A 23,698-nucleotide genomic window follows, 5' to 3' on the forward strand; every position below is an offset into this window, starting at 1 on the left:
ATTCTGGATAATTAGTACAAAGACAACAATATGCAATATATCAACTATTGTAACTGCCCTACGAACCTGTTTCAAAACTCAGTTTCACTGATATGTTTATCTTTTTTCTCTAATTTAAAATTTAAAAAATAACATAGAAAATCCATTAAGAATAATACTTGTAATTACTTACACTGGTGCATGTCATTGCTGGCCTATTAGTTTTAGTAATTTTAATGTGAACTTTCTGGGTAACAACTACTTCTAAATTTCATTCTAATAAAAACTGATGCCATCATTCAACTTTGTCACTATAAAAATCACATAGGTCTGATTGCAGAGAGAGAGCGGGAAAGATTAAAAAATGTAAACTGGTCATTAATTGAATCACTTATTCTTTTATCACATATTTACTGAGCACACACTATTACCCTGGCCAAGTTACACAACCCAGAGAATTCTGTTTCCTCAACTATAAAATATAAATAACCAAAGACCTATGTAAGGCTTAAACAAGATAACGAGACGACATGCTCTGTGCTGCCCTTTCCAATGCCTGCCGAACATCAGAAAACAATCAAGTCTGTCTTCTTCTCCTTTTTCAGTGGTGTCAAGTCTATATAGCTCCGCCCTCATCCCCTGTACCATAAACCTAAACATACGCACACACACAGAGAAATCTGAGACCTTACAATCCCCCTTGCTCCTCATTCATTTGTGATTCCTGAAGCCTCCAATGTGTAATACTCCCTCAATAAACACTGATGGAGTTTAAATGGAACCGGAACCCTAAAATCCTGCTGTCGTAGAAATACCTTAGTAAGTCAGTCTGTTAATAAATCGCATAATTCTGCAACGAAATGTGGCATAACAATAAATTAAAATGATTCCTATGAAATCTAATTGAACTGCAAGCATATTTAAGTGTCACAAGTAATATTACATTGAACTTTAGAAATGGGAATATATCCCCTTTCCCAAAAAGTCTACAAAGCTCAGAATCATTGGCTGATCGCTGCTTGTCAAATTTCAGAAGGCATACATGTTTTCTTCCTAGTTGCAAAGTGGAAAGCAGTTTGTACTGCTACTAACCAAAAACCCGGCTTCTTCAAGAGATGCATAACTAGGTCAAGCCCCACGCCACGCACTTACCCACTTCAGCCAGCGTTCTGATACAGGATTCCACAGAAGCTTTCTGGGCTGGATTTGGCCAGGTGCAGTTGTAAATTCTGAAGGCCGACTGTAGCAGCTGAATGAAAACTGGCTGGTGTGTCTTAAAAACAGAAAGTAGGCAAGTAGTGCGGCTACAGAGGCATCAAGTATCAGAAGGGCTCACCAAAATAACATTCAAGGTACTCTCCCAAGTGTCCCTGCTTCCTAAGTGTCCGTGCTACTTAATAAACGTGTCATTTGATAACCATTATTATGTACCTGCTACATGATCAACACCATAAAGACACTCTAGAACATGGGTCATTCGCATTTTAACTATATACTTAATGAGAGGCTAATATGACCTTTCTTGAAGCAAATGAAATTCATCTTAATACTTCGTACAAGCCTTTGTTTATTCCCAAACACCAGCACAGCAGGCGTTTCCAGGCTGGGTTGGCTGGTATGGTTATATATGGTTATATATGATGGGTAAGCAGAATTAGAACTATAAAAACAATTTCCTCCTTGCCTAACTATTGGTTTAAAAGGTTTCTCTTAGGAAAGGTTATCGGAGACCACGGGAATAAACACAGTCAGTGATCACTCCATGTGGACATGAACGGCACCAACAACGCAAGACACTGTCATCACTCCTATCTGTGGGGGACTCGGTCCAGGCCTCCCCACCCAGATGGTGGAGCCCACAGATGTTCAAGTTCCACATATAAAACTGAGTAGCCTGTGCCCATCCTTCGCCTACTCTACGTTACTTATAACATCTCTACATTACTTCATATCTCTGCACTACTTACAGTACCTAACAGAACGCAAATGCTATGTAAATCATTGATACACTGAGTTGTTTAGGGAATCATGACAAGAAAATAAAATTTCTACATGTTCAGTACAGATAAAATTTTTTCCCATTATTTTTGATCTGAGGTTGGTTGAATCCACAGATGAAAAACCAGTGGACGCAGTAGGTGGGTTGTATGTAATCCCTGAATTTCTCTGCACATATATGCATAGGTATTCTTTACACAAACAAATATGCATGATAGAGTAATATAATTCTGTGGTTGAATATCACGCCATAATCATTTTTCTGTTAAAACAAGATTTTTAATTGCCGTCTACTAAGCCACCCCGCAGATATACCGTAATTAATTTAGTTATTCCCCACTGTGGACACGTAAAGTTGACATCAATTTTTAAGTATTATAAATAATTGAATGAAAATATTAATATACACCCCTCAGCTTGTTGTTTTAGAATAAATTACTGAAGTGGAACTGTTGATTCAGAATGTCTATTGGTTTAAAGAATTAAATCACTATTTCAATAACTGGCAAAGAGACAAACAGATCTGAAAGGTCTTATTCTGCTGAAAGAGGAAGTATAATTGAATTGGAAGAAGAGGTCTTCTTTCATTAAATTAAATGAAAGTTTGGTAAACTCAGGCCTTAAGAGCAAAAAATATGGACAACAGTGACCCTCAAAAATGTTGGCTGTGACTTCCTGACCAGATTAAAGATTTAGTATCTGGAAGAGCATAGGATTATTACCACATAAAGAGGCGCAGTTGTGACAAAAATGCTTCTATATAGCAATGGTGAAGTTACCTGGAGGCTTGTACTGTTGTCTGAAAAAGGAGAATTGAAGAAGCCGCTCACGATGCTCATGACAGACTCAGTAACACACTTCTCCAAGGAGATGTCTGCGTGTTTCCTGTCAGTAGTTGTGTTGCAAACCTGGGGAGAAAGGATTCAATACGTCCCACCGCATCTTCACATTATAATTCAGTTCTGGAACCTTCTAAAAGTCATCCTGCAACAGCACTCCATGACAGTTCTTATGTTTTTCAAAGGTGTTTTGAATAGAAATGTTGCCTCCCTCAAACCATGAACTGTATCATTCCGCAATAGCTTCTCCTTCAAGTCTGATGGTCATTTCAACCAAAGCCTGCATTTCTTCACAGACTTTCGTCTTTGGGTTTGTGTTCTTCCTCCCTCTCTCTCCTTTTCTAGTGCAACCTTCCCCTCAGTCCCCAGGCATGGCTCTTCTGGAAAACACTTTCTCACTGAACTTGAGGAAGCCCAAGAGAAAAACAGACATAACAAGTAAAAGGACATGGTGACCATAATTCACAGTAGCTTCTGTCCACAAGCATTTTCCCTTAAAAGAACTGACCCAAATGGGCCAGGGAGGGACAGGGAAAAGACAGAAACTATCTGGAAAGGAAAACAGAAAAGTGAGAGAAGATCAATTCAAGCCCTTTCCTACTACTGTGATACCTCCCTTCCTTCCCTCCCAGATCATCCGGGGGGGAGCATGGAAGTGGACAGCTGGATACATTTTTTGCAGTGTAGGTGAAGTAAAACAGCGCCATATTGGAGCCGGGAGGGGCCAGAAAAGGACAGCTCTGCTTCTGCTCAGATCTGTGTGTCAGGGTAGTCTTTAAAAAGCACACATGGAGCTGTTGAAAAAGAGAAAGATGGAGAAGCAAGCGGGCAGTAGGTGTGGCAGAGAAAGAAAGTGTAAACCTTCACACAGCGCGGCGGTGTGCAAATGTGGGGACCATCTCTTCCAGATGTCCTCAGGCAACCCAAAACTTATGCCGCATTTGTCTTTCCCCTAAGATGCTTAATCAAAAGAATGAGTAAATGTAACTTGATCTGATACGGCTTTAAGCATTTTTTTCTCACAAATTCATAAAATGAACAACTCCCTTCTTGAACCATACGCTCCAGTGTTGCTGGCTTGGAAACAAGATGTGCTGAAGCTCACGTTTGTAAAACGGAGGGAGAAAAAAGAAGCGACATTGGTGTTTAAGCCACTCCCCTCTTGGGCAATTCCCTCTTGCCTCCTACAGTGTGATGCCTACTCGACACTGTTATTAAAATAGAAAGCTTTTTAGCATAATTAATATCATAGGGTTATTTTAGGGAACTGATATAATTAAAAGAAACAAATTAAGTTAGATGAGGTAGTCTAGCTGTTGGCACAGTATAAAATACCACCTGGCACATCTGAGATTTTGCCACATAGCTTCTAGCTGTTGTTTATTGGGAATACGTTCCAAAGCTCCCAGCGGATGCTTGAACAAGGTCCGGCCAAATAGCTCAGCGGATTAAAGCACCTGCAAGCAAGTGCAGGAGCTGGGGGTTCAATTCCCGGAGCCTGCAGTGCCGGCTCCACCCCCAGGGCACACTGAGACAGCACTTGAGAGTGGGCATGGTGGTGTGCACCTGTAATTCCAGCTCTTGGGACACTGTAAATAGGCGGATCACTACAAGTCCAATCTAGTAGTGAGACCCTGAACCCCCTGTAGATCCTTCTCTAAAATACAAAAGAAAAAATAAAAAAGCTTACACAATATGTGCTTTTTCCTACACATGCATATCTGTGATAAATTTTAATCCAGAGATTACCAACGACATCATAAGACAAATGATTACAACATACTATAATAAATGTCATGTGAATGTGTTTTCCTCTGAGTATCTTACTGTGCTTACACCTTTCCACTTAGAGGAAGCACTTTATAACTTCTCTTTGGCATATCTAAATTGCCAGCATCCCTGTCCCTGCATGCTTGGGCAGTGGTTAAGTAGAGGGAGGGTTATGGGAACATGCTCTCAGTGATAGCAGGCTATTAGGATGCCAGACGGGGTTGCCAAGTGACTAACAAGCAGACTGCACAGACAGTTCAGGTAGACCGAAAAAGAGATGCTTGAGCCCAACAACCCTGTGTTGACTCGGGATAGAATGAGATTTCATCACGATTTTCAGAATAGAGCACAATGTAAAACTTCCTAATTGCTTATCCCTGAAATTTTCCATCAAATGCTTTTTAACTTCTGACAACCTCAGATAACCAAAACTGCAGAAAGTAACACCGCAGATAACAGGACATGGCTATAAATGTTCATGAAATGAACAAACATCAATTTTAAAATGAAAAAAAGAATAAGGATTATTTTGACTTTAGGTTCACTATGGACTAAGTCATATTTATTGATCACTGTAACCTAAGATTAAAAGTTAATGTGATCCCAGAAGTAATATAAAATTGATTTTCCCCGTGATGGACATGAATTAAGATTTAATTCTTTTAGAATCTTTCTAGTACTGGCATTTACACTGAAACTTTCCTGATATGAAGCCTAAAACTATCTTAAACTGAAATAGGTCACTGACCATTTTTCTGGTACAACCAGCCCAAACAACCACCTTCTTTAGCCAAAGATACCTCATGCAATTGTGCGAGGCAGCTGTGGGTTAATAGAGTACCACACAGCACTCAGGTAACTGAACCAGAGCCAGGGCACCACCCAGAAAGTACCTTTCCAGGCAGTAGGTTAATAAAAGTAATCTATTTCTAGAGAAAAGCTTCACAGAAAATCCTGAATAATGAAAAGTCTATGTTTACAAAACCGTAGAATCTGTTGCTCTTCTCAAGATATTTTTCCACCCCACAGGAGTGATAACGTTTGTCCTGTGGTGCTGTGGACAGCCAGGAAATGTACAAGGCCACATTTCTTATTAAAACCTTTTTAAACTTTTTAGGAAAAAGAACTTAAAAGTAGTATAATATTCCTTTATCCTGTCCTTTATTTTAATTGCTTCTTTAGCTTTGGCTTGTTACCAGGAATCAAACTCAGGACCTTGCACTTGCCAGGCAGGTACCACGTTGTTGATCCATATCCCCCAGCCCTTTATTGTCTTTAAAACAAAGATTGAAAATGGCTCACAGAAAAATTGAATCACATTACATGGTTAAGGTTTTTTTTATGTGTAACACATATATTTTTAAAGTTTCAATCTACTCGCACATATTAATGAGATGATATTATTTCCTATAAAACATTTCCATGTACGGTCATTACCTAACCACTTATTTCAAAAGGCTATATATTTATTCCATCAACTTAATGCACCAACATGCTTTAATCTATTTTTGGAATAAGTTAAGTAAGGTGCACATTAGTGCAATTACAAATCACTGTCTTAGCAATTTCCTTCTTGCTAGTCTTCTGTGTGTGGATCTATCTATTTAATTTATTTAGTGATTATAAGGAAATGTGCATGATTACTAATTTTACTTTCAGATTGTGCTGGTCTATTTCCCCAAAGAATCACCAGAGGAGCACGTAAAGATCATTTTAAACTGCTTTCTGAGTTGCTCCTCAAAACAATAAATTTCCTGTGCTGTCCACAAAGATACCTGGGATGTTCCTACATTCCCACCAGACAGCGCTTGCTTTCAGGCTCTGCTGGGGTCAGCTCCTCTGAGTCACTGGCAGACCAGAGAGAAGCCAAGGAGAAAGTCTGCAACCATGTCTTCCTCTGCTCCGTCCCCACCTCCTCTCCCTGCCCTGTCTGAGGCACCACCCCCTCTAGGAGCCCTTCTTCCCCGTGTCCAAACTCCCCAGGCTCCAAGAGCACTGGCCTGTCCTTGGCCTCATCTGGTCCCTGAGTGGTGACAGCGCTGCCTTGGTGCCACTTCCTGGGTGCTCTCCTATCCTTCCGGGTTCCCGTGTCCCTATCCACATTCCTTGGAATGTGTGAAACACTACCCAAACTGACTGCTCTATGTATAAATGCTAATTAGTTTTGTCAATTTAATTGACATTTAAAAGTTATTTTATTTTACATTGCTAACAAGGTTGCACAGTTTTTCATATATTCATTACATTTCTATTTTCTGCCATGGGCAAACAATACAGACCCTCTGAATCACTTTCCAAAAGCCCGGATAATGATGGTACCCCAAAGTTCAATACACTTTCATAGCTGTTTTCAGATTTCACATTCTGAGTCTTCATTTAGCGTATTTATTTCATTATCTTTCCTTATGTAAACTGATTTTTAACATTCAGGCACCATTACTTGTTCTGTAATATTATTTACTTCATATACGATAAAACCTTTCTTCTACAAAAGGGAATGGCAGTCTACGCTCTTATTCTAGTTTTTTAGCTCTAAACTTTCTGGAATGTGACGCTTTTGGGGACCTGACTTCTACATTATGATATCGTCCCATACTGACACCCACCTGTCCTCCAACACCTATAACTAGTAATGTCTTGCCTCACTCCTAGCTTTCTTGAGTTTTGTTTTATTGTATATCAGTAATTACCAGTACTTACTCTCTCCCTAAGTCTCTAGTACATGCTGTGGATTTGTTTTGTTTTGTTTTGTTTTGTTTTGTTTTGATTGTTTGAGTGAGACAAGGTCTCACTATATAGTTTAGGTTGGCTTTGAACTTACTATGTAACCCAGGCGGGCCTCCAATGCAAGAGGATCCTCCTGTCTCAGCCTCCTGAGTTCTGGGATGATAGGTACATACCATCGCATTGAGCCACACCACAGATTTTTATAAATATTTTAACACAATTCGTGAAAATGAAGTGATTCTCAATTTGTAATGTTGTACTGCAACAGCAGGCAGAAACACCAAAATGACACCCAGGATTTGCAGGCAGATTTATTTACATCAACAAGCAGTGATCAGGATCATGCCCAGAACATCAGGCCCTGATCTCTGGTGGTCTAGGGCTTATATGGGATAAGCGAGCAGGAAGTATACAGGCAGAGTGGCTTGTCCACTGGGGATTGGTCCATACAATCCAGTGTGTCATAGTGTCCAGCTACGCATCAGGGATTAGCTGTCTCTAAGGGACAGGAGCAACCGGAACTGGAACAGGAACTGGATCACCCGGGCAACGAAGGAACGGAAGTACACTGGGGGAGGGGAGGTATTTTCTGTTCCACTGCAACTTTTAAAAAAAATTCCACCTTTTGAGCTATCTCCCTTATCGACTTCTAGATAAATTTTGCTGTGAACTTATCAAATTTTGTGGCCTATAAAATAGGCACATAAATTATTAAATTTAAAATTAAATATTGTAGTAGGAAGCAAAGTCCCTCTTTATATTAGAACCTCAATTCTAATGGAGAGAGATACACAATGTACAAATTAATAAATATATGTTAGGAGGGAGAGGAAAAGGGAGGGAGGACAGGGACAGACAGACAGAGAGAGAGAAAGAGAGAGAGAGAAAGAGAGAGAGAGAGAAAGAGAGAGAGAGAGAGAGAGAGAGAGAGAGAGAGAGAATAATATGCAGTAGAGGAGGAGCAAATGATAGAATGCTGAGAATGCTGCAAGAGGCAAGGAGTCTCATGAATCACTACCCATTAAATTAAATTGCTTGAGTATCACTTCTGTATAAAGCAACATTTGGGGCATGGTGGCACACCCCCTGTAATCTCAACACTCTAGAGGCTGAGGCAGGAAGATCGCCTTGAGCTGGAGGTCAACCTGGGCTACATAATGAGTACAAGGCCAGCCTGAACTGGGTAGCAAATCTTTTGTCTCAGAAAACAAAAATGAGAAAAGGAACATTTTGATGAAGAACTGGAGAAGGAAGCAGCCACGGAGATTTCTGGAACTGGCCTATCTAGCTCATCACTGAATGCATAATACCTTGGCACTGACTACATATACGTAAGTCATTTGCTGAATAGACACATATTAAGTGAAGTTTTCTGACATAATTATATCTGAATTCCTCCCTGGCATGTACAATGTCTCTCCTCTCTTCTGCTCTCAAAGTGACCACTACCCTTCCAAAACGAGCTATGTCAGGTAAATTACGAACTAGAGCAGTGCTTTATGGAGCTTCCAACAATGAGAGAAACTTTCTGAATCTGTGATGCCCGGTACAGAACTCAGAAGCCCGTGCTTTCTGTGCACTTGACATGAAGCTAGTGCAACTAGGAACTGGATTTCTAGATTTTATTTAATTACTCCTAGTTTATTCAAGGTCAGTGAGGACGCAGGACAGAAAGAACTTGTACTATAACATCCTGCAACTCAGTGGTGTCCCTAATTTTTTAATTAAGGAGATTATGGGTCCACAGAGGAAAGTGATCAACGGTATAGAGTGTGCCTAAGGAAAGTCACATGGAGAGAAAACATTCTCTCAGGCTTTCACAGAAAGTAAATTGATCAAGCAATGTCTGTGACTCATCCACATGGCTGACACTGACAAAGGATCTGCAAACTGTGGTACAGGGTTTCAGAGTAAATCCTGAGGGGATTTGACTGACCTTGTCAGATACAAAAGTGACATTTCTTGTTATACAGATCTTGCTTTATCTTGGTCTTAACCATCAGCAGAAAAGGATAAAAATGAGGTATAAAAAGTAAAGCCATATTAGAAGCCGTGGAGATGGCTCAGTGGAATAAGTGCTTCCCTGACAAGCACAAGGGCCTGAGTTCAATCCACGGTTCCGCAAAAAAAAAGTAAAGCCATATTAATATGCTAAGCTGTAAAAGGCTCAAATTAGCAACTTCTAACACTGTCAGTCATATGGAAAAACCAATACTATTATAGACTATTGGACTATATTGAATTATTTTGCTGAATTCACACACCTACAATATTTTAATGGCAATAGAACACCTATCTCTGACAAACTAAACCAAAAAAAAGGGATACAAATGAAGGACCATTTTGTAGTGAATATATATATATATATATAAATATATATATATCTTTATATACAAAATAGCATAGATGTACAGTTACTTTCTCTTAGTTCAATGAGAAGAAAGTTTAGCACTAATAGTGTTTAGGCAAGATATCATGTCTGCATCTTGTACTATAAATAACTACTATGAAGACAACACTATGCAATGTATTAATTGTTGTAACTGTCCTACTAACCTGTTTTGAAACTGTCTCATTGCTACTTCTTTCTCAATAAAATTAATATATTTTTAGAAATTTTGTAAAAAAAATTATAATCCACCCGAGTGACTTGTACTATAATGTGAGTATGGTGTGCCCTTTTACAGCTGGTGTTGAATTTGATGCCATTTTATGATGGCATTACCATATGGGGTTTTTAAGAGACCTTTGAGTCATAAACTGCTCTCTCAGGTCTGGCTTCGTTCTTATGGGAATGAACCAGTTCCTGAACTTGCAGTACTTATTTGTTATAAAGAGAGGCTACAAAAACACTGCTGTGTTTTTTTTTTCTCTTCTACATCTATCTTTTGTTCTTCTTCTTTTTCCTAATACAGTATGACATAGCATAGGGGCCTCAACAGATGTACCTGTTTTATCTTGGAGTCGATCCTCCAGAACCTTAAACCAAAATAAACCTCAACTCTTCAGAAATTTAAAAAAAAAAAAAAAAAATGTTACATAATAGAGAAAAAAAAATACTCCTAGTTCAAATTTACATTTACACAGCCAGGTGTGGTACGAGGCCACCCCACAGGGTAGGACTTCAGCACCAAAAGCACGGTTTGGATTAAAAAGACACCAGACCACATAGCCTAAGGTTTGTATTAGTCTGCCTCAATGAAAGCAGAAGTGTTTCCCTCAACGTCTAAGCCTACCTTATTTATTTTAATTTGTACTTCTTTGTAAGACCAAAATTTCTCCCTTTCATGCGAAGCATCAGTTCATGTACTTGGCTGCCCTCGAATTCTAAACTTTCTTGAAAAATTTTCTTAGTAGCAATATAAGTTAATTGTAGAAGCCCTAAAAACAACGCATAAATAAAAAGCCAAACAAAAATTATCCACAGTCCTACAATTCGGATAAACTGTAGTTAACATTTTGATATCTTTCTCTTGTAATCTTTTTGTTCTGCCATACGCATATTTTACGTAATTAAAATAATTCTCATCATTTCTGCATCTTCTGTTTTACACTCTGTACATTAGCATTAGCAATTCACGCAATGAAAACCCTCAAAACGTAATCTCAGCGACACATCGATCTTACAGATATATCATTATTTATTTAACACAATCTCTCTATTGTTAAATATTTAAACTATTTGCTGCTGTATATCACCATACAGTAAGCTCTCATCTCTGACCATAAATTCTTGATAGCATTTCTAATTATTTCCCAAGGACAGATTCTTGGAAGGAAAATTATATAACAGTTTAAAAAGACATAAAGGAGACTTTTTCCATGCATTACCAAAATGCATTTCAGAAAGACTGTATAAAACTATACCGTATTTTCTTCTATTAGATATGCAAATATATACCTGAAACATAATATTCAATGCAATATTTAATATTGTCTTTCACTCTGACAACTTGAATTGTTCAAAACTGGATGTTATTTCCGTGTGTGCGTCTGTGTTTGAATTACTAACATTTGAACATTTTTCAGGGGTGCATTAACTACTTGTACTTCCTGTTCTATAAATGACAGTATACATTTTTGTCTACTTTCTTATTAGATTTTTACATTTTTCCTACTAATATATGTAAATTTATTTATTTACTTATTTAGATTTTTTTTTTTTTCTGGCTGGCTCAGGCTGCCTTAGTGGCAGGTCTGATAAGGCATGTGGAGCTGGGGAGCACACTGGGTCCCCTGCTACTGACTGGGTTTGCCAGAGCAGGTGCTTAAACAACTAAGCTAACCTGCAAGCCATGTATTTGGATTATTTGAGACAGAGGCTCATGGTGTATTCCAGACTGTCATGAACTCCATGTACCTCCACTGACCTGTAACAGCGCTCCTGCCTCAGTCTCCCAAGTCCTGAGATTCTAAATACATGCGATAACTGACCATGTGTATGTATTTCTTGTGTGTCATTAGTACCTTTTTATAAACATATGGTAACTTTTCCATTTTGATTTTCTAAAATTTTAATTTACAATGTTTTTATGTTCTTAAGCATTGTATTTTTAGCAGTGAAATATCTATTTTTCTTGGCCAATTTCACCCACCACTGTTACGCTTAAAAATGTCTTGTTCATGCAAGGACAGATAAAGATTCAGCTACCCTTTCAACCTCTTTTATTTTCATTTAAAGATCCACTGGGCTTCTTGGTATATGACGTGCATTCATTTCATTCCCAATAGCCAACGTCTCCAACAATCATTCTGCCTTTACTCAACTTTTTCAGTGCCTATCCCATGCCGAGAATGTTACACATGTAGGACGTGAATAAAATATACACAATCCACCATTCTAATAAAGTTCATATTGTTAATTTAATAATCCAAGGACCACACACTACAGCTCATAGGTCCAATCTAGCCGTAGAAATTCAGCTGCATATTAGCAACAGCTCCTTAGCTCGCAGCCATTACTACAACAGTTGTGAGAGCAGTGCACAGAACTGAAATATTTATTATGTTGCTTTTTTACAGAAAATGCTAACTGATCCCTGCAAATAACCTGCACCTTCACACGAGTGAGTAGTAATTTTATATGTTATGACCATGTGTATCTGTTTCTATTTCATTTCACTGTTTCACCTACTTAATTCTGTGCTAAGAATATAATTGCTTCGTTTTTAAATCTCCATTTGAGCATATTTAACTTCAGAAGACATTTATTTACTGTACAGATAGTTGATGGACATCTATGACGTGTGAGACCCTGTTTGAGTTGAACTCTACAGCAGTGAACTAAATAGATAAAATGTCTGCCCTTCATTTGTTTCTCTTAAAACTAATACAGACACAAAAAGAAATGCCAGGTGGTGATACATTCCATGAAGGAAAAAGGGGAGAGAAGAGGGATAGTCAGTAAGGCCCTCTCCAGTAACGTGCCGTAGGAGCAGGACCCTAAAAAAGAGAAGGAAGAAGCCTTGAAGACACCCAGGGCAAGCACCCAGGAAAATGCAAAGAAAGGTGCTGAGCTGAAGAGTATAGGCAGCACAGCAAGGAGGCTACTAAATGCAGCGGAGAGCTACCCACGGAAGAAACAAGAGCTCCCAGGGAGATGGTTCAGTGGAATAAGCACTTCCCTGGCAAGCAAAAGGGCCTGAGTTCAATCCCCAGTTCCAAAAAAAAAAAAAAAAAAAAAAAAAAAAAAAAAGAAAGAAAGAAAGAAAGAAAGAAAGAAAGAAAGAAAGAAGAGCTCACACAGACAAGTGGAACAGGAGGAGCAAAACAAAGGCCAAATCATGCAGAGGCTTTCCTCTAGGTAAGACAACAACCCATAAAGGAACCTGAACAGAGGAATGATCTGAACCAAACTCCTCATCTTCCTCCTCATCCTTCTCTTTCTCTCTTTCTCCTCCAGATGAGAAAGAACAAATAGTACCTTGGATTAGGATAGTTAGGGTGGAAGTGTTCATACCTGGCCATGTTTGGGATATTATGGATATTCTGTTTGCAGAATTTGATGAAGGACTAGATTTAGAGAGGAAGAAAATAAATGTTACAAATGCCACCAGATGCTTTGCCTGAATGCCTAGAGTAGTGGCATTGCTGTATTTTAAGATACTGAAGACTTGAGAAGGAATTTGTTGCAGTCCAGCTCTAGAATGAATGATGCGCTGGAGACAGAGGCCACACGGAAATATCATGGAGAGCATTCTAGGTCCGGGGCTGGACTTCAAGGGGAGGACCTGAGCTGCAATCCGCCTGGCACAAGACTTAGGACAGTACTCGAGATCAGCAAGGGAGTGACTAGAGACAGAGCTGGAAGCAAGTCCAACATTTGAGTCTGGTGCACCTCAGTATTTAGAAGTGGGAAGATGATCAGGAAACACCCAAGAGATGAGGGAGTGGTCACTGTGCTAGAAGACAGAATGGGACTGACCCTGGTGCAAAGAGAAGGCGTTCTTGAAGAAGGAAAGGGCCAACTGTGACAAGAACAGGAAGTAAGACACAGGAGAAGGAGCAAAAATTAAACATCAGGAGCACTCAGGTGTTGTGGCCAAGTGGGAAGCATCGCTATAATCTCGCAAGCAAGGTAACAAGCAAACTATCATTGCATTGAGGGAATGATGCTACGCAAAATATAAAAGTCATATAATGATTCACACATTTTTGCTTCCCTGCAATGCTACTGCTAATAAGGCTATGGAAAAAGAACTCAAACAACACTTCTCATAGTCAATTCCACTTAAGAAAGTCTAGAAAGTTCTACATAATCTAGTTAATCCTACCTAATGAAAGAACTGGGGAGTCGTGCTTCAAAGTATACATAAATTCTCACTCACGGCTTCCTCTGAACTCTTTTGTAAGTTCAGTAAAGGTCATGAGGGGCTCCAGCGATCTTACATGAAAACAAAATCCCCTGATTTGTCTTGTTAAGCAACGACTGAGAGAACAACGACCTGAAACTAGGTGAGGCGCACCTCCTAAATGACTGCTCTAATTTCATTCTGCCTGTATATCACTGAGAGTACTGTTGATCACCAGGAGATGTTGAAATTGATAGCAAAATTGGGAGCATCTTCAAAATGTATACACGTCGGAGGCTGACATCAATCAGTCACCCCCTTCCGTGTGTTCTCTAATAATGACAGAGTCCCATGACTGTGCAGGAACAATCAGTTATGAGGCCAAAGAAAAGTGTTTCTACCCTGCTAACACCAATTTAACTGCATTAGACCATAGATCAAAGCAGGCGGTGAAGTGCGCTGAAAGACAATGTTACAATTTTTCAGGGGTCTAATAGCTTTGCTGCCTGCCTGAATCTGTTGCATGCACAGGACTGTGTCAGGCAATCGGAATGCAATAATTATGCGAAACAATCCAGCATCTTTATTTAAGGCTATTTCTTTAAAAAAGATCTTTTATATATTAGTGATAAAAAGAGAAAGACCAATAATAATAATAATAATAATAATAATAATAATAATGAAAGAAATAAAATAAAAGGCAAGGAGACACAAAGAAGAAAATGAAAGCTACTAAAAGAAATAACTGGGCTGGGGAGATAGCTCAGCAGTCTAAGTGCCTGCCTGGCAAGTGCAAGGACCCAGGTTTGATCCCTGGTAGCACAGGCCGTGCTGGCCCCAGAGCCCCAGGTGTGCTATGCCAGCCCAAAAGCAGGCGTGGTGGTGCATGTCTGTAATCCCAGCACTGGGGAGGCTGAGACATGAAGATCACTATGAGTCCAAGCTGTGTAGTGAGAGCCTGTACCAAATAAATACATAAATAGTTTTTTTAAAAAAAATTAAATGACTATTTAAAGAACTTCAAGAGCAAAAAGAAAGACCCTGGTAGTGCTGACTCCAAGAACCATGAAAAGAAAGGTGGAAGCTCCGAGTGCTCCTATGTGTTAACATCTCATTTACCTTTTTAATAAATTGCTCTCCAAGTCATTGCTTAAATGTAACTGTGCTGGGGCCAGCCAAATAGCTCAACAGATTAAAGTGCCTGCAAGCAGGTGCAGGGGCCAGGGGTTAGGTTCCCAGGCCTGCTGTGCCTGCCCTGCCCCCGGGGCACACTGAGACAGCAATTGAGACTGGGTGTGATGGCACGCACCTGTAATCCCAGCTCTTGGGAAGCTGTAAACAGGCGGATCACTATGACTCCGAGCTAGTACTGAGACCCTGAACACCCTGTAGACCCTTCCCTATAATACAAAAAAAAAAAAAAAAGAATAAAGTTTTTGAGGGCCAAGGAGTTGGCTCAGTAGAATAAGTGCTTGCCTGGCAAGCTCAAGGGCCTGAGTTCAATCCCCAGTTCTGCCAAAAAAAAAAAAAAAAAAAGTAACTGTGCTACCCAGACCCTGCATAAAGCCCTACTACCATCCCACTCTTAAACAGAAACAGACAGACTAAAAGGAACCAAAAGATACAATGACAAAGATCCCAGAAACCACAGAAGAAGAAGAGCAACAGAAAGGTGTGAGGAAAGTTCTGGAAGACATGTGAGTTACTGGAAAATATCTGAGAAGCTGCAGAGGCAAGAGGCATCCTACTTTATGACAAGCTATATGAACCTCCTGGCAAAGCACGTCCCTTGGAGGCCAACCTGGACCCCCTTAAATTCCTGTGGGTTACACGGCTTCATCATTTCCAAGGAGTCCACTAGCAAGGAGAATAGGTTGCCACAGTAAACACTTATGTCTCTGTTTAACAGAACAGTTCTATGTTGCTGGAGACGGGAGACCAAGGTAAAAGAATAAAAAGAAGACTGGGCTCAGGTGAGAACGTTGCATAATGAAGCTGTGCAGCAACAAAACCCAAAGGAGCTTCGGAATTGTTACAAAAATATCCCAGCAGGTGCGGAAGACCACAAGCTGGACATGAAGTTGACCAGCATGACTACTCATCTCGTCTATCCGTCTTTCCATCCAAGTTACCAAACACTTTCTTCCCTACTGCCCTCCCCACTGGTCACTGATGTCAATCCACTCTCCTAGGATGTCACCATTTTGTTGGAACCTCTGAAATGGATTTCTCTCCTCTGTAGCAGCGTGTACCAATATTTAGTCCTGTGCACGTTCAGGCGCAAGGACAAGGTTCTGCCTTTTATCTAAGCTGGATGCTCATCCCTGTGGTTATCCTCAATATTATCACTTGGTACAGATTCTGGGATGCTACTTAAAATTGCTTACAAGCCTCCACCCATATAACCTTGTAATAATACTGGTCACGATAGCCTCGATGATACTGTAATTCATTTGCTGGGCGCCAATATATGTGAAAAGTATCAGGTGCATTATTTCATTGAATATTCCCAGGAACCTCATGAAGAAGACGCTATTACTGTTGTAATTTTATAGATAAGAAAGCTCAAGGTCAGGAAGGTTAAGTCGCTTGTCAGAGGTAACCAAGTTAGGAAGAGGCAGTCTGCCCTTGAACTCTGATCTTCCTAACTGCTTTGAAATCCCTGCTCTTAATCAACACGGTCTAATTACTACATCAATTCTCAAAGTATTGTTCCTGGACAGGTTGCAGCAGCCCAGAGGAGCCTGTAAAGACTGTCAATTGTCCAAGGAGGAATTCTGGGGCAGGGCCCAGAATCTGTGTCTACACAGTCTCTTGGTAATTCTCACGCTCCCTAGAGTTTGAGAACTAGAGACCTATTAAGCAGCAAGTCTGTCTAGAAGGTTGCATTCTACTCTCTTAACCATACTTATTTTTGCAACCCGAATTTATCATTTGTAGTAGCTTTTTCATTTTTCTCCAGGGGGAGAAGAAGAAATCCCAGATACGGAAAAGCAGATTTGCTTTTCCTTCTGTGAAAGAGAAAGGATGATTTCTTGTCAAACCTGTTGAAAGGGTTAGAGAATTGCAATTTAAAAGGTAGGAAGCCGGGGAGATGGTTCAGTAGAATAAGCACTTCCTTGGCAAGCGCAAGGGTCTGAGTTCAATCCCTGGTTCTACCAAAAAATAAAATAAAATGTAAACAAGCAGAAAACAAGAAGGAAAAGAACTTTTGCGGCATAGTGAAGCCGTGGTTAAACACGAAGAGTGAATAAACCACAAAAATCTTGAAATTCCCCTAAAGCTTTTGCATGATAAATCACATAAGCTACCTGCTCAAACAAAAGAGTCAAAATTTTGAAACTCCCTGCATGCATTTTTTTTTTTTCAGAAGAATATAAACCTATGTCATTCTCTCTTCTGGCTATATCAATGGAGGGTGTCTCCAAGTGGCATGGTCAGCGACAGTTACCATCAGCTTTCTTTGGCTTAAAAAATAAACTCCTTTGAGCTCTAGAGCTCAGCTGCTTAGAATGTGACCTTGGACTTTCCCAAGCTTATCTTCAGTTGGTGACACCGTGAAGCTCTGCACATCAGCCTATAATCTCTTCAGTGTCCTTCTGCACATGCAGTTATAGAGCTCGGCCACTGGCTCAGCAATCATCCCTTCCTTCAAGGACTCTGAGCATTCTTGTGGCAGTCACACACAAGGCTTCCCCAAATCCAGTGAGAATAAATGTGAGTCTTCTGTTAAATGCTATGAAAAGAAAGGTGATTTCTCTCCAGGTACGGATTTACTTGAGAAAGGTAATAAAGGCATCTAGCTGCATAGAAAGTACGTCCAACAGGAACTATCTTACCATGTACTTGAACTTGGTAGCAATCTCACACTCTGGATTACACCCAAAGTAAAATAAGCATATTTCACTCGGAAACCTTGACTAAGTCAAAAGAGCTCCTGTACTGGAATAACACTTGGTGCAGCGTCTTCTCCAAGGGTATTTGTGGATACCTGATTTTGCAGTTGGTGTTTTCCTATGGTTCCTTTGTCCTCTTCTCCCACTCCATGACGTGGGGTAGGGAGGGTATGAGCTGAGAGATAACAGCACCCATTTTATAGGATAATGGAAATAGTGCTTCGCTAATCCCCCTCCAAACACACCTACACAACAGCTCAGGAAGCTACGAATGCTCAGGAATACAGGAAGGTCAGAGGGCCTGGGGCAGGCCACCGTAACTTACAACAGATCTAAGGAGGTGTCTATACACTGTCTTCAGTAAGGAAACCCCTTATTCACTTAACTGCATATTCTATTGCTTTACAGGGAAAATTAGACAGGATTTCTTCAAAATCAAAATAATAGATCGTAGAAATTACAATACAGCACAGAAAACAAAAGGTTAATGTGTGCAAAAAAAAATTGTTATCGATCAAGATGGTCATTTCTTTTTTACTTTATTCATTTCTTCAGCATTAACAGAGAAAACAAACCTACATCGGACAGTCTCTAGAAATTATCAACCAGCTGTATGTGGCTTCCCCAAATCCCTCCCTTCTCCAAAAACAGAAGAAGAAATGGACTTGGAGTAAAAAGCAGAATATAATGTAGTTGACGTGAGTGAAAACATCAGGTGACTGAATGATCAGAGCGAGCTTCCAAAGAGGCTGATCAGGCGACAAGGGCAATGATCCTCAGCACCCGGGCCCTGCACCCATGTACCTGAACGCAGGTGCCGAGACCTCTCGTGGCCTCTTCATCTGTGGCTTTAGTTGCAGCTATGGTAAGAGGCTGAATACAAATTGACTACTGCTGAATTTTTTTAACCAATGTAAAAAGCCTACAGAAGTGGGCTGGTGAGATAGCTCAGCAGACTAAAACGCCTGCTTAGGCAAGCTTAGGCAAACACAGAGACCGTTTGGATCCTCAGCACCCCATGCCGCACCAGCCCTGCCCCCAGGGTGGGCTGAGCAGGCCCCCCAAAAAAACAAACTCTACAGAAATTCTGTTTAATAACAGACAGATACATTCATTTGAAAAGGTACAAAATGAATACTTTATCCATCGCTATGCACCTTATACAAGGCACTGTGTATAGATTAACTCATTAAATGTCACAACCACGTGAAACTCATATACAACTATGACAATATAACAGATTAAATCGAAAAGCAGCACAATTCACTTAAGTCTTTTATCCAGATACTTAATATTGTTTAAACAACAGATACAACGTCACTAAAATGGAATAGTACTCAACAGCTAAAGTGTAACTCACCCTTGCCATATCCACCAGGAAGTTCTCAAATAGTTTCCAAATGTGGTTGCTAGTGTAGATTTCTTTCATTTCCACTTCCGTGTCAACGTAGCAGTGATTGACGAAGTTCACATACGCGATTTTCACCTGTGCACGTTTCAAATAAAAGAAAGCTTATTTCTTTATCGATCACTTTCAACTACCACTTTCTGGAATGATAAATAAAATCTTTGTCATCCTTACAGAAGATTGTAGGATGGCCTGTATCTGCTCAAAGAACATCCTGCCCCTTCTTTTGCTAAGGCCATCCACTCAGACCCAGCAGTGAACATGTAACCTGGTAGAGTACTGAACTTCCCTGCACCCAGTGGTTGGTGTTACTAGGAGCGCTGTAGTGTAACCGAGTTCATCACCTTCAAGACATAAGGAGTCAAAAGTGTGTTCTCTCTCTCTCTCCTCCCTCTCATCTATTACGAAGCAAAACATGATAAACTTAAACTATAATAAACCATCTCCTACAGATGTGGAGAGGACAATTATGCCCTGAAGAAGAGAATGAGACAGAGCACAAAGGAAAAAAGCAACAAGGGATGGAAAGAATACTGACGTGGTTTCAACATCTGGACCCACCTGAACAACTGTTCTTCAAATTCCCAAGTACGACAACCAAGAAAGTTCATTTTCTTATTTAAACTAGTTTGAATTTGGTTTCTCTTATTTCCAACTAACAGATTCTTAGTGTAATGTTTAAATACGTTAGCAAAATAATACTACATTGACATGAAAAATATTTACATTACTGGTCCTGAAAAGAAACAGGTTCATGGTTTACACTTTAAGACGTAGCAAAATTATTTTCCAGAATTAGCAAAATTCCTCATAGAGAAGAAGGATGAGTCTCACCCATGCATAGTATTTCTAAAGTGCATAGGCAAATAGTTTTTGCTTCTGTTTATTCTGTTCCTTTTTGGTGAAAATCCAATGAATATTGTAACTCTTTAAAAAAATGCATATAGATAAAAATTATGTCAATCATTATGAGGGAATCCAAATTAAAATCCATGGAGTACAAGGTCAGTTTTCATGTCCTCGGGGCTTCCTGCTGCCCTGCTGGGGACCAAACAAACTGTCAATCAAGAGTCCCAGGGTGGGGAGACATGGGAGCTGGTCCGCCCCTCCTCAGGCTCTCACGGCAGCTGATCCGCATTTGCAGCGCATACTACATGCCAAATGTCCTTGGCATTGGGTGAATATTGTCTTGTTTAATTGAATCCTCTGAAAATCTGATGAGGTGTATCACTACGACAATTTCACTTTAAAACTGTAGAAATTGAAGACTGGAAGGAAGGGTTTGGTAGCAACGTGACTGGGAAGTAAAGGGTCCAGGATTCTGGCTCTTTTCAATTCATTCTTCCTGCACTCCACATCTACTTACTGAGCACGGATGCTGGCTCAGATGATACAATGGCAACCTGAAAGAGCTCCAGCTGTTACCTCCCAAGTTTATAATCTTGGCCAAAAGTAAGAGGGCTGAAGACAATTGTTAAGTAATAAACCATGTTCCATACTACAGATTCTTCTAGAAGCCACTGAAGGAAGGCAGGGCACTTGTCCCAGAAGAAGTGGGATCTGAAGGGTGAAAAGGGATTACCTCAGCGAACACAGATGGTGCCCTCAGGGGGAGCTGTGTGAGGCACACGGCACAGCCAAGACCAGCGCCTCACACAGGAACAGGAGCTACGGATCTCCTCACTGAACTATAGGGACTCTCTGCCATCTTATCTCCAACCACTCAAGGCATCATGCACCCTTCAGCTGAGGGGTCAAAGGTTCCACAAAATTTCACAAAAATATTCTTTCAAGTCCATCCCTACGTGGAACTTTTCGGAAATAGGGAAGTTAGTCTTCCCTGACAGCTTTTTAAGTCACTGTGATTTAAAATTGTTTGGTTCCATACTATTTTCAGTGTACCACACATTTATGAAGTTTGCAATAACACATCACAATTGAAAGAATTTATTACAATCTACATTCCTGGAAGCCCCATTAATAGGACTCCACTGGTGGCCAACTAGCTTCTGCAGAGAGATCTTTCGTATCAAAGCCAAACTAGGACAGAGGGCAGAAGAGGATGTGTAAATAAAGCAAAATGAGTGGGCATATTTTTTTTTTAATTCTTCACTTATTTATTGGATACAGGGTCTTACTACACAGCTTAGACTCCTAGTGATCCTCCTGTCTCAGCCTACCCAGTTCTAGGATTACAGGCATGCACCACCATGCCCAGTTTCAGGGCTGGCAGCATGCTGCCAGGGTTCCAGGCCAGCATGGTATGTGGTATCGGGGATTAAACCTGGGTCCTTGTACTTTTCAGACAGGTGCTTAGCCTGCTGAGCTATCTCCCCAGCCCATAGTGAGCATATTTTCAAGAAAGCACCTATGCATAAAGGCAAGATAACTGCATGGTGTCTGATGTGGAATCCCGCAGGACTAACCTAGCATCTTCCATCATCACTGACAACATTTAAGGGGCTCTTGTTCAGCGCTTAAGAGCACACTAGAGGCTATGTACAAGCTTTTTTGTCTGCACCCACTGCCGTGCAGAACGTAGAAGCCATTTGTATTAGTTTCCAGGAAACAAACTGGCTATAGTTTCAAAGGTTTATCCTTCATAACTTTTAGAACTAAACGTAGACCTTTTATGTTCTCTGAAAATTTCCAAATCATATAGCTAAACACAACTCCTTGACTAAATATATGATCTCATTATCCATACTAATTAGTACGAAGACTACCAGCACTTCTATGAGCTTTCGACATGAGTGACAACTGCACGGCCACTACGCTTCCACAAGGCTCACCTCAGGGATGCAGTCATCATGGGTCACCACCCTCACTATGTCATCCAGGGGCAGAAGGGAATTGCACTTGATCTCCGTGTACACATTTTTCCCTTCTGTGCATGCCGCCAGCAACTCCACCAGGGTGATGTGGTAGGCCAAGGGGCCACCGTCATCCCCTCGGTCTCTCTCTGAACACATCATTTGGAGAAGGATTGGAAACGATGCTCTGTCATTGTAGAATATCAACACATCTTCACCCCCATTTATCAACTGCAATGATGAGAACAAGAGAATCTACATAGCACTCCAAATGTTCGTGCTTGCAATTATTTCCAAAGGCTTGACCTATCTAGAAACACATGCATCTCTTTGTAAAAATGCAACTAATACTGCAAATGCATAGAGCTATGCCAAGGCAGGATGATGGAAAGAAGTAATCATATGCTATCAAAACCAGAAAGGAGAGCCAGGGGAACAGCTCAGTGGCACAAGCACCTGCCTGGCAAGGTCAAGATCCTGAGTTCAATCCCCAGTACCCCAAAAAAGAAACACACACACACATACACACACACACACACACACACACACACACACACACACAGGCCAGATACAGTAGCGCACACCTGTAATCCCAGCCCTCTGAAAGGCTGAGCCATGAGGATCACGCACTCAAGCTCCGCCTGGCTAGTTCAGCAACATAGTGAGAAGCTGTCTCAAAAATGAAATTAAAAAACAAATAGTTTCCTAATTCTTGCTTGGTGATGAGACTATAAAATCAATGTAGTTCCCACCCATTTCCACACAATAAAGAACTAACGTGAACGCAAACAGACATTTAAGAAAGGTAAATTTTACAAGTTGATGGTAATGTTCCTCACCGTACTTAATAATAAGAATATACTTGTAAAAATTCAAGGTCTCATGCAGAGCCAATGCTAAGACTTCCAAGTGGCAAGAGGAATCCACACTGGATCGATATGAAAATATCTTCTATTCCCAAATAAAAAGCATGGAATGCCCTAAAAATGTCCCCACGCTAACAGTATATGGTGTGCCTGTTTGCTGGCTGTGGCTGGATGCTACTTAATCCACATGGGCCACTGAGGAGCCATTTATTCCTTCACAAAGGAGTGATTCACTTGCGTGGATGCCTCGCACTCCGAGCCCCCAGAGTCTTACGCTTGGTTCCTCGTAACTTCCTCGTTCTGTAGATCTTATACAGAGTCAAACAGCAAAATGAAAGGGGCAACACAAATTACGTATACCACCTTTTTTATAAATTCTTAAGCTAAGTAGCAAGTTACTACCTATCGTACCAAGCACACGTGAGTGGTTTATATTCACGATCTCGGATCCCTTCAAGGCCTTTGCAAATAATGGCAAAGGACATCCATTCTACATGTGAGAAACAGAGCGACGAAAGCCTATGGAAATTTCTATCTTTGTTTCCATCTCTTCACTGTATTACTGCAAAGTTAGAAATAAAAGCTTTTGCCTCTTTAACTCCAAATACCTG

The 23,698-nt window shown here is 40.4% G+C and overlaps 1 protein-coding gene across 1 annotated transcript in view; it reads right to left on the reverse strand.

The window, feature by feature from the left end:
- Itpr2 (inositol 1,4,5-trisphosphate receptor type 2) overlaps positions 1 to 23,698 on the reverse strand; it is a 528,924-nt gene that overhangs the window by 253,009 nt on the left and 252,217 nt on the right. The window contains exons 31-34 of the mRNA XM_023718939.1: positions 22,201 to 22,452; positions 19,361 to 19,486; positions 2,757 to 2,885; positions 1,132 to 1,252 (exon numbers count right to left, since the gene is read on the reverse strand). Coding sequence (XP_023574707.1) covers positions 1,132 to 1,252; positions 2,757 to 2,885; positions 19,361 to 19,486; positions 22,201 to 22,452 — 628 coding nt within the window. The remainder of the gene's footprint in view (positions 1 to 1,131; positions 1,253 to 2,756; positions 2,886 to 19,360; positions 19,487 to 22,200; positions 22,453 to 23,698) is intronic.

This window comes from Octodon degus, unplaced genomic scaffold, assembly GCF_000260255.1.
Source record: "Octodon degus isolate 3935 unplaced genomic scaffold, OctDeg1.0 scaffold00064, whole genome shotgun sequence".
Taxonomy (NCBI): Eukaryota; Metazoa; Chordata; class Mammalia; order Rodentia; family Octodontidae; genus Octodon; species Octodon degus.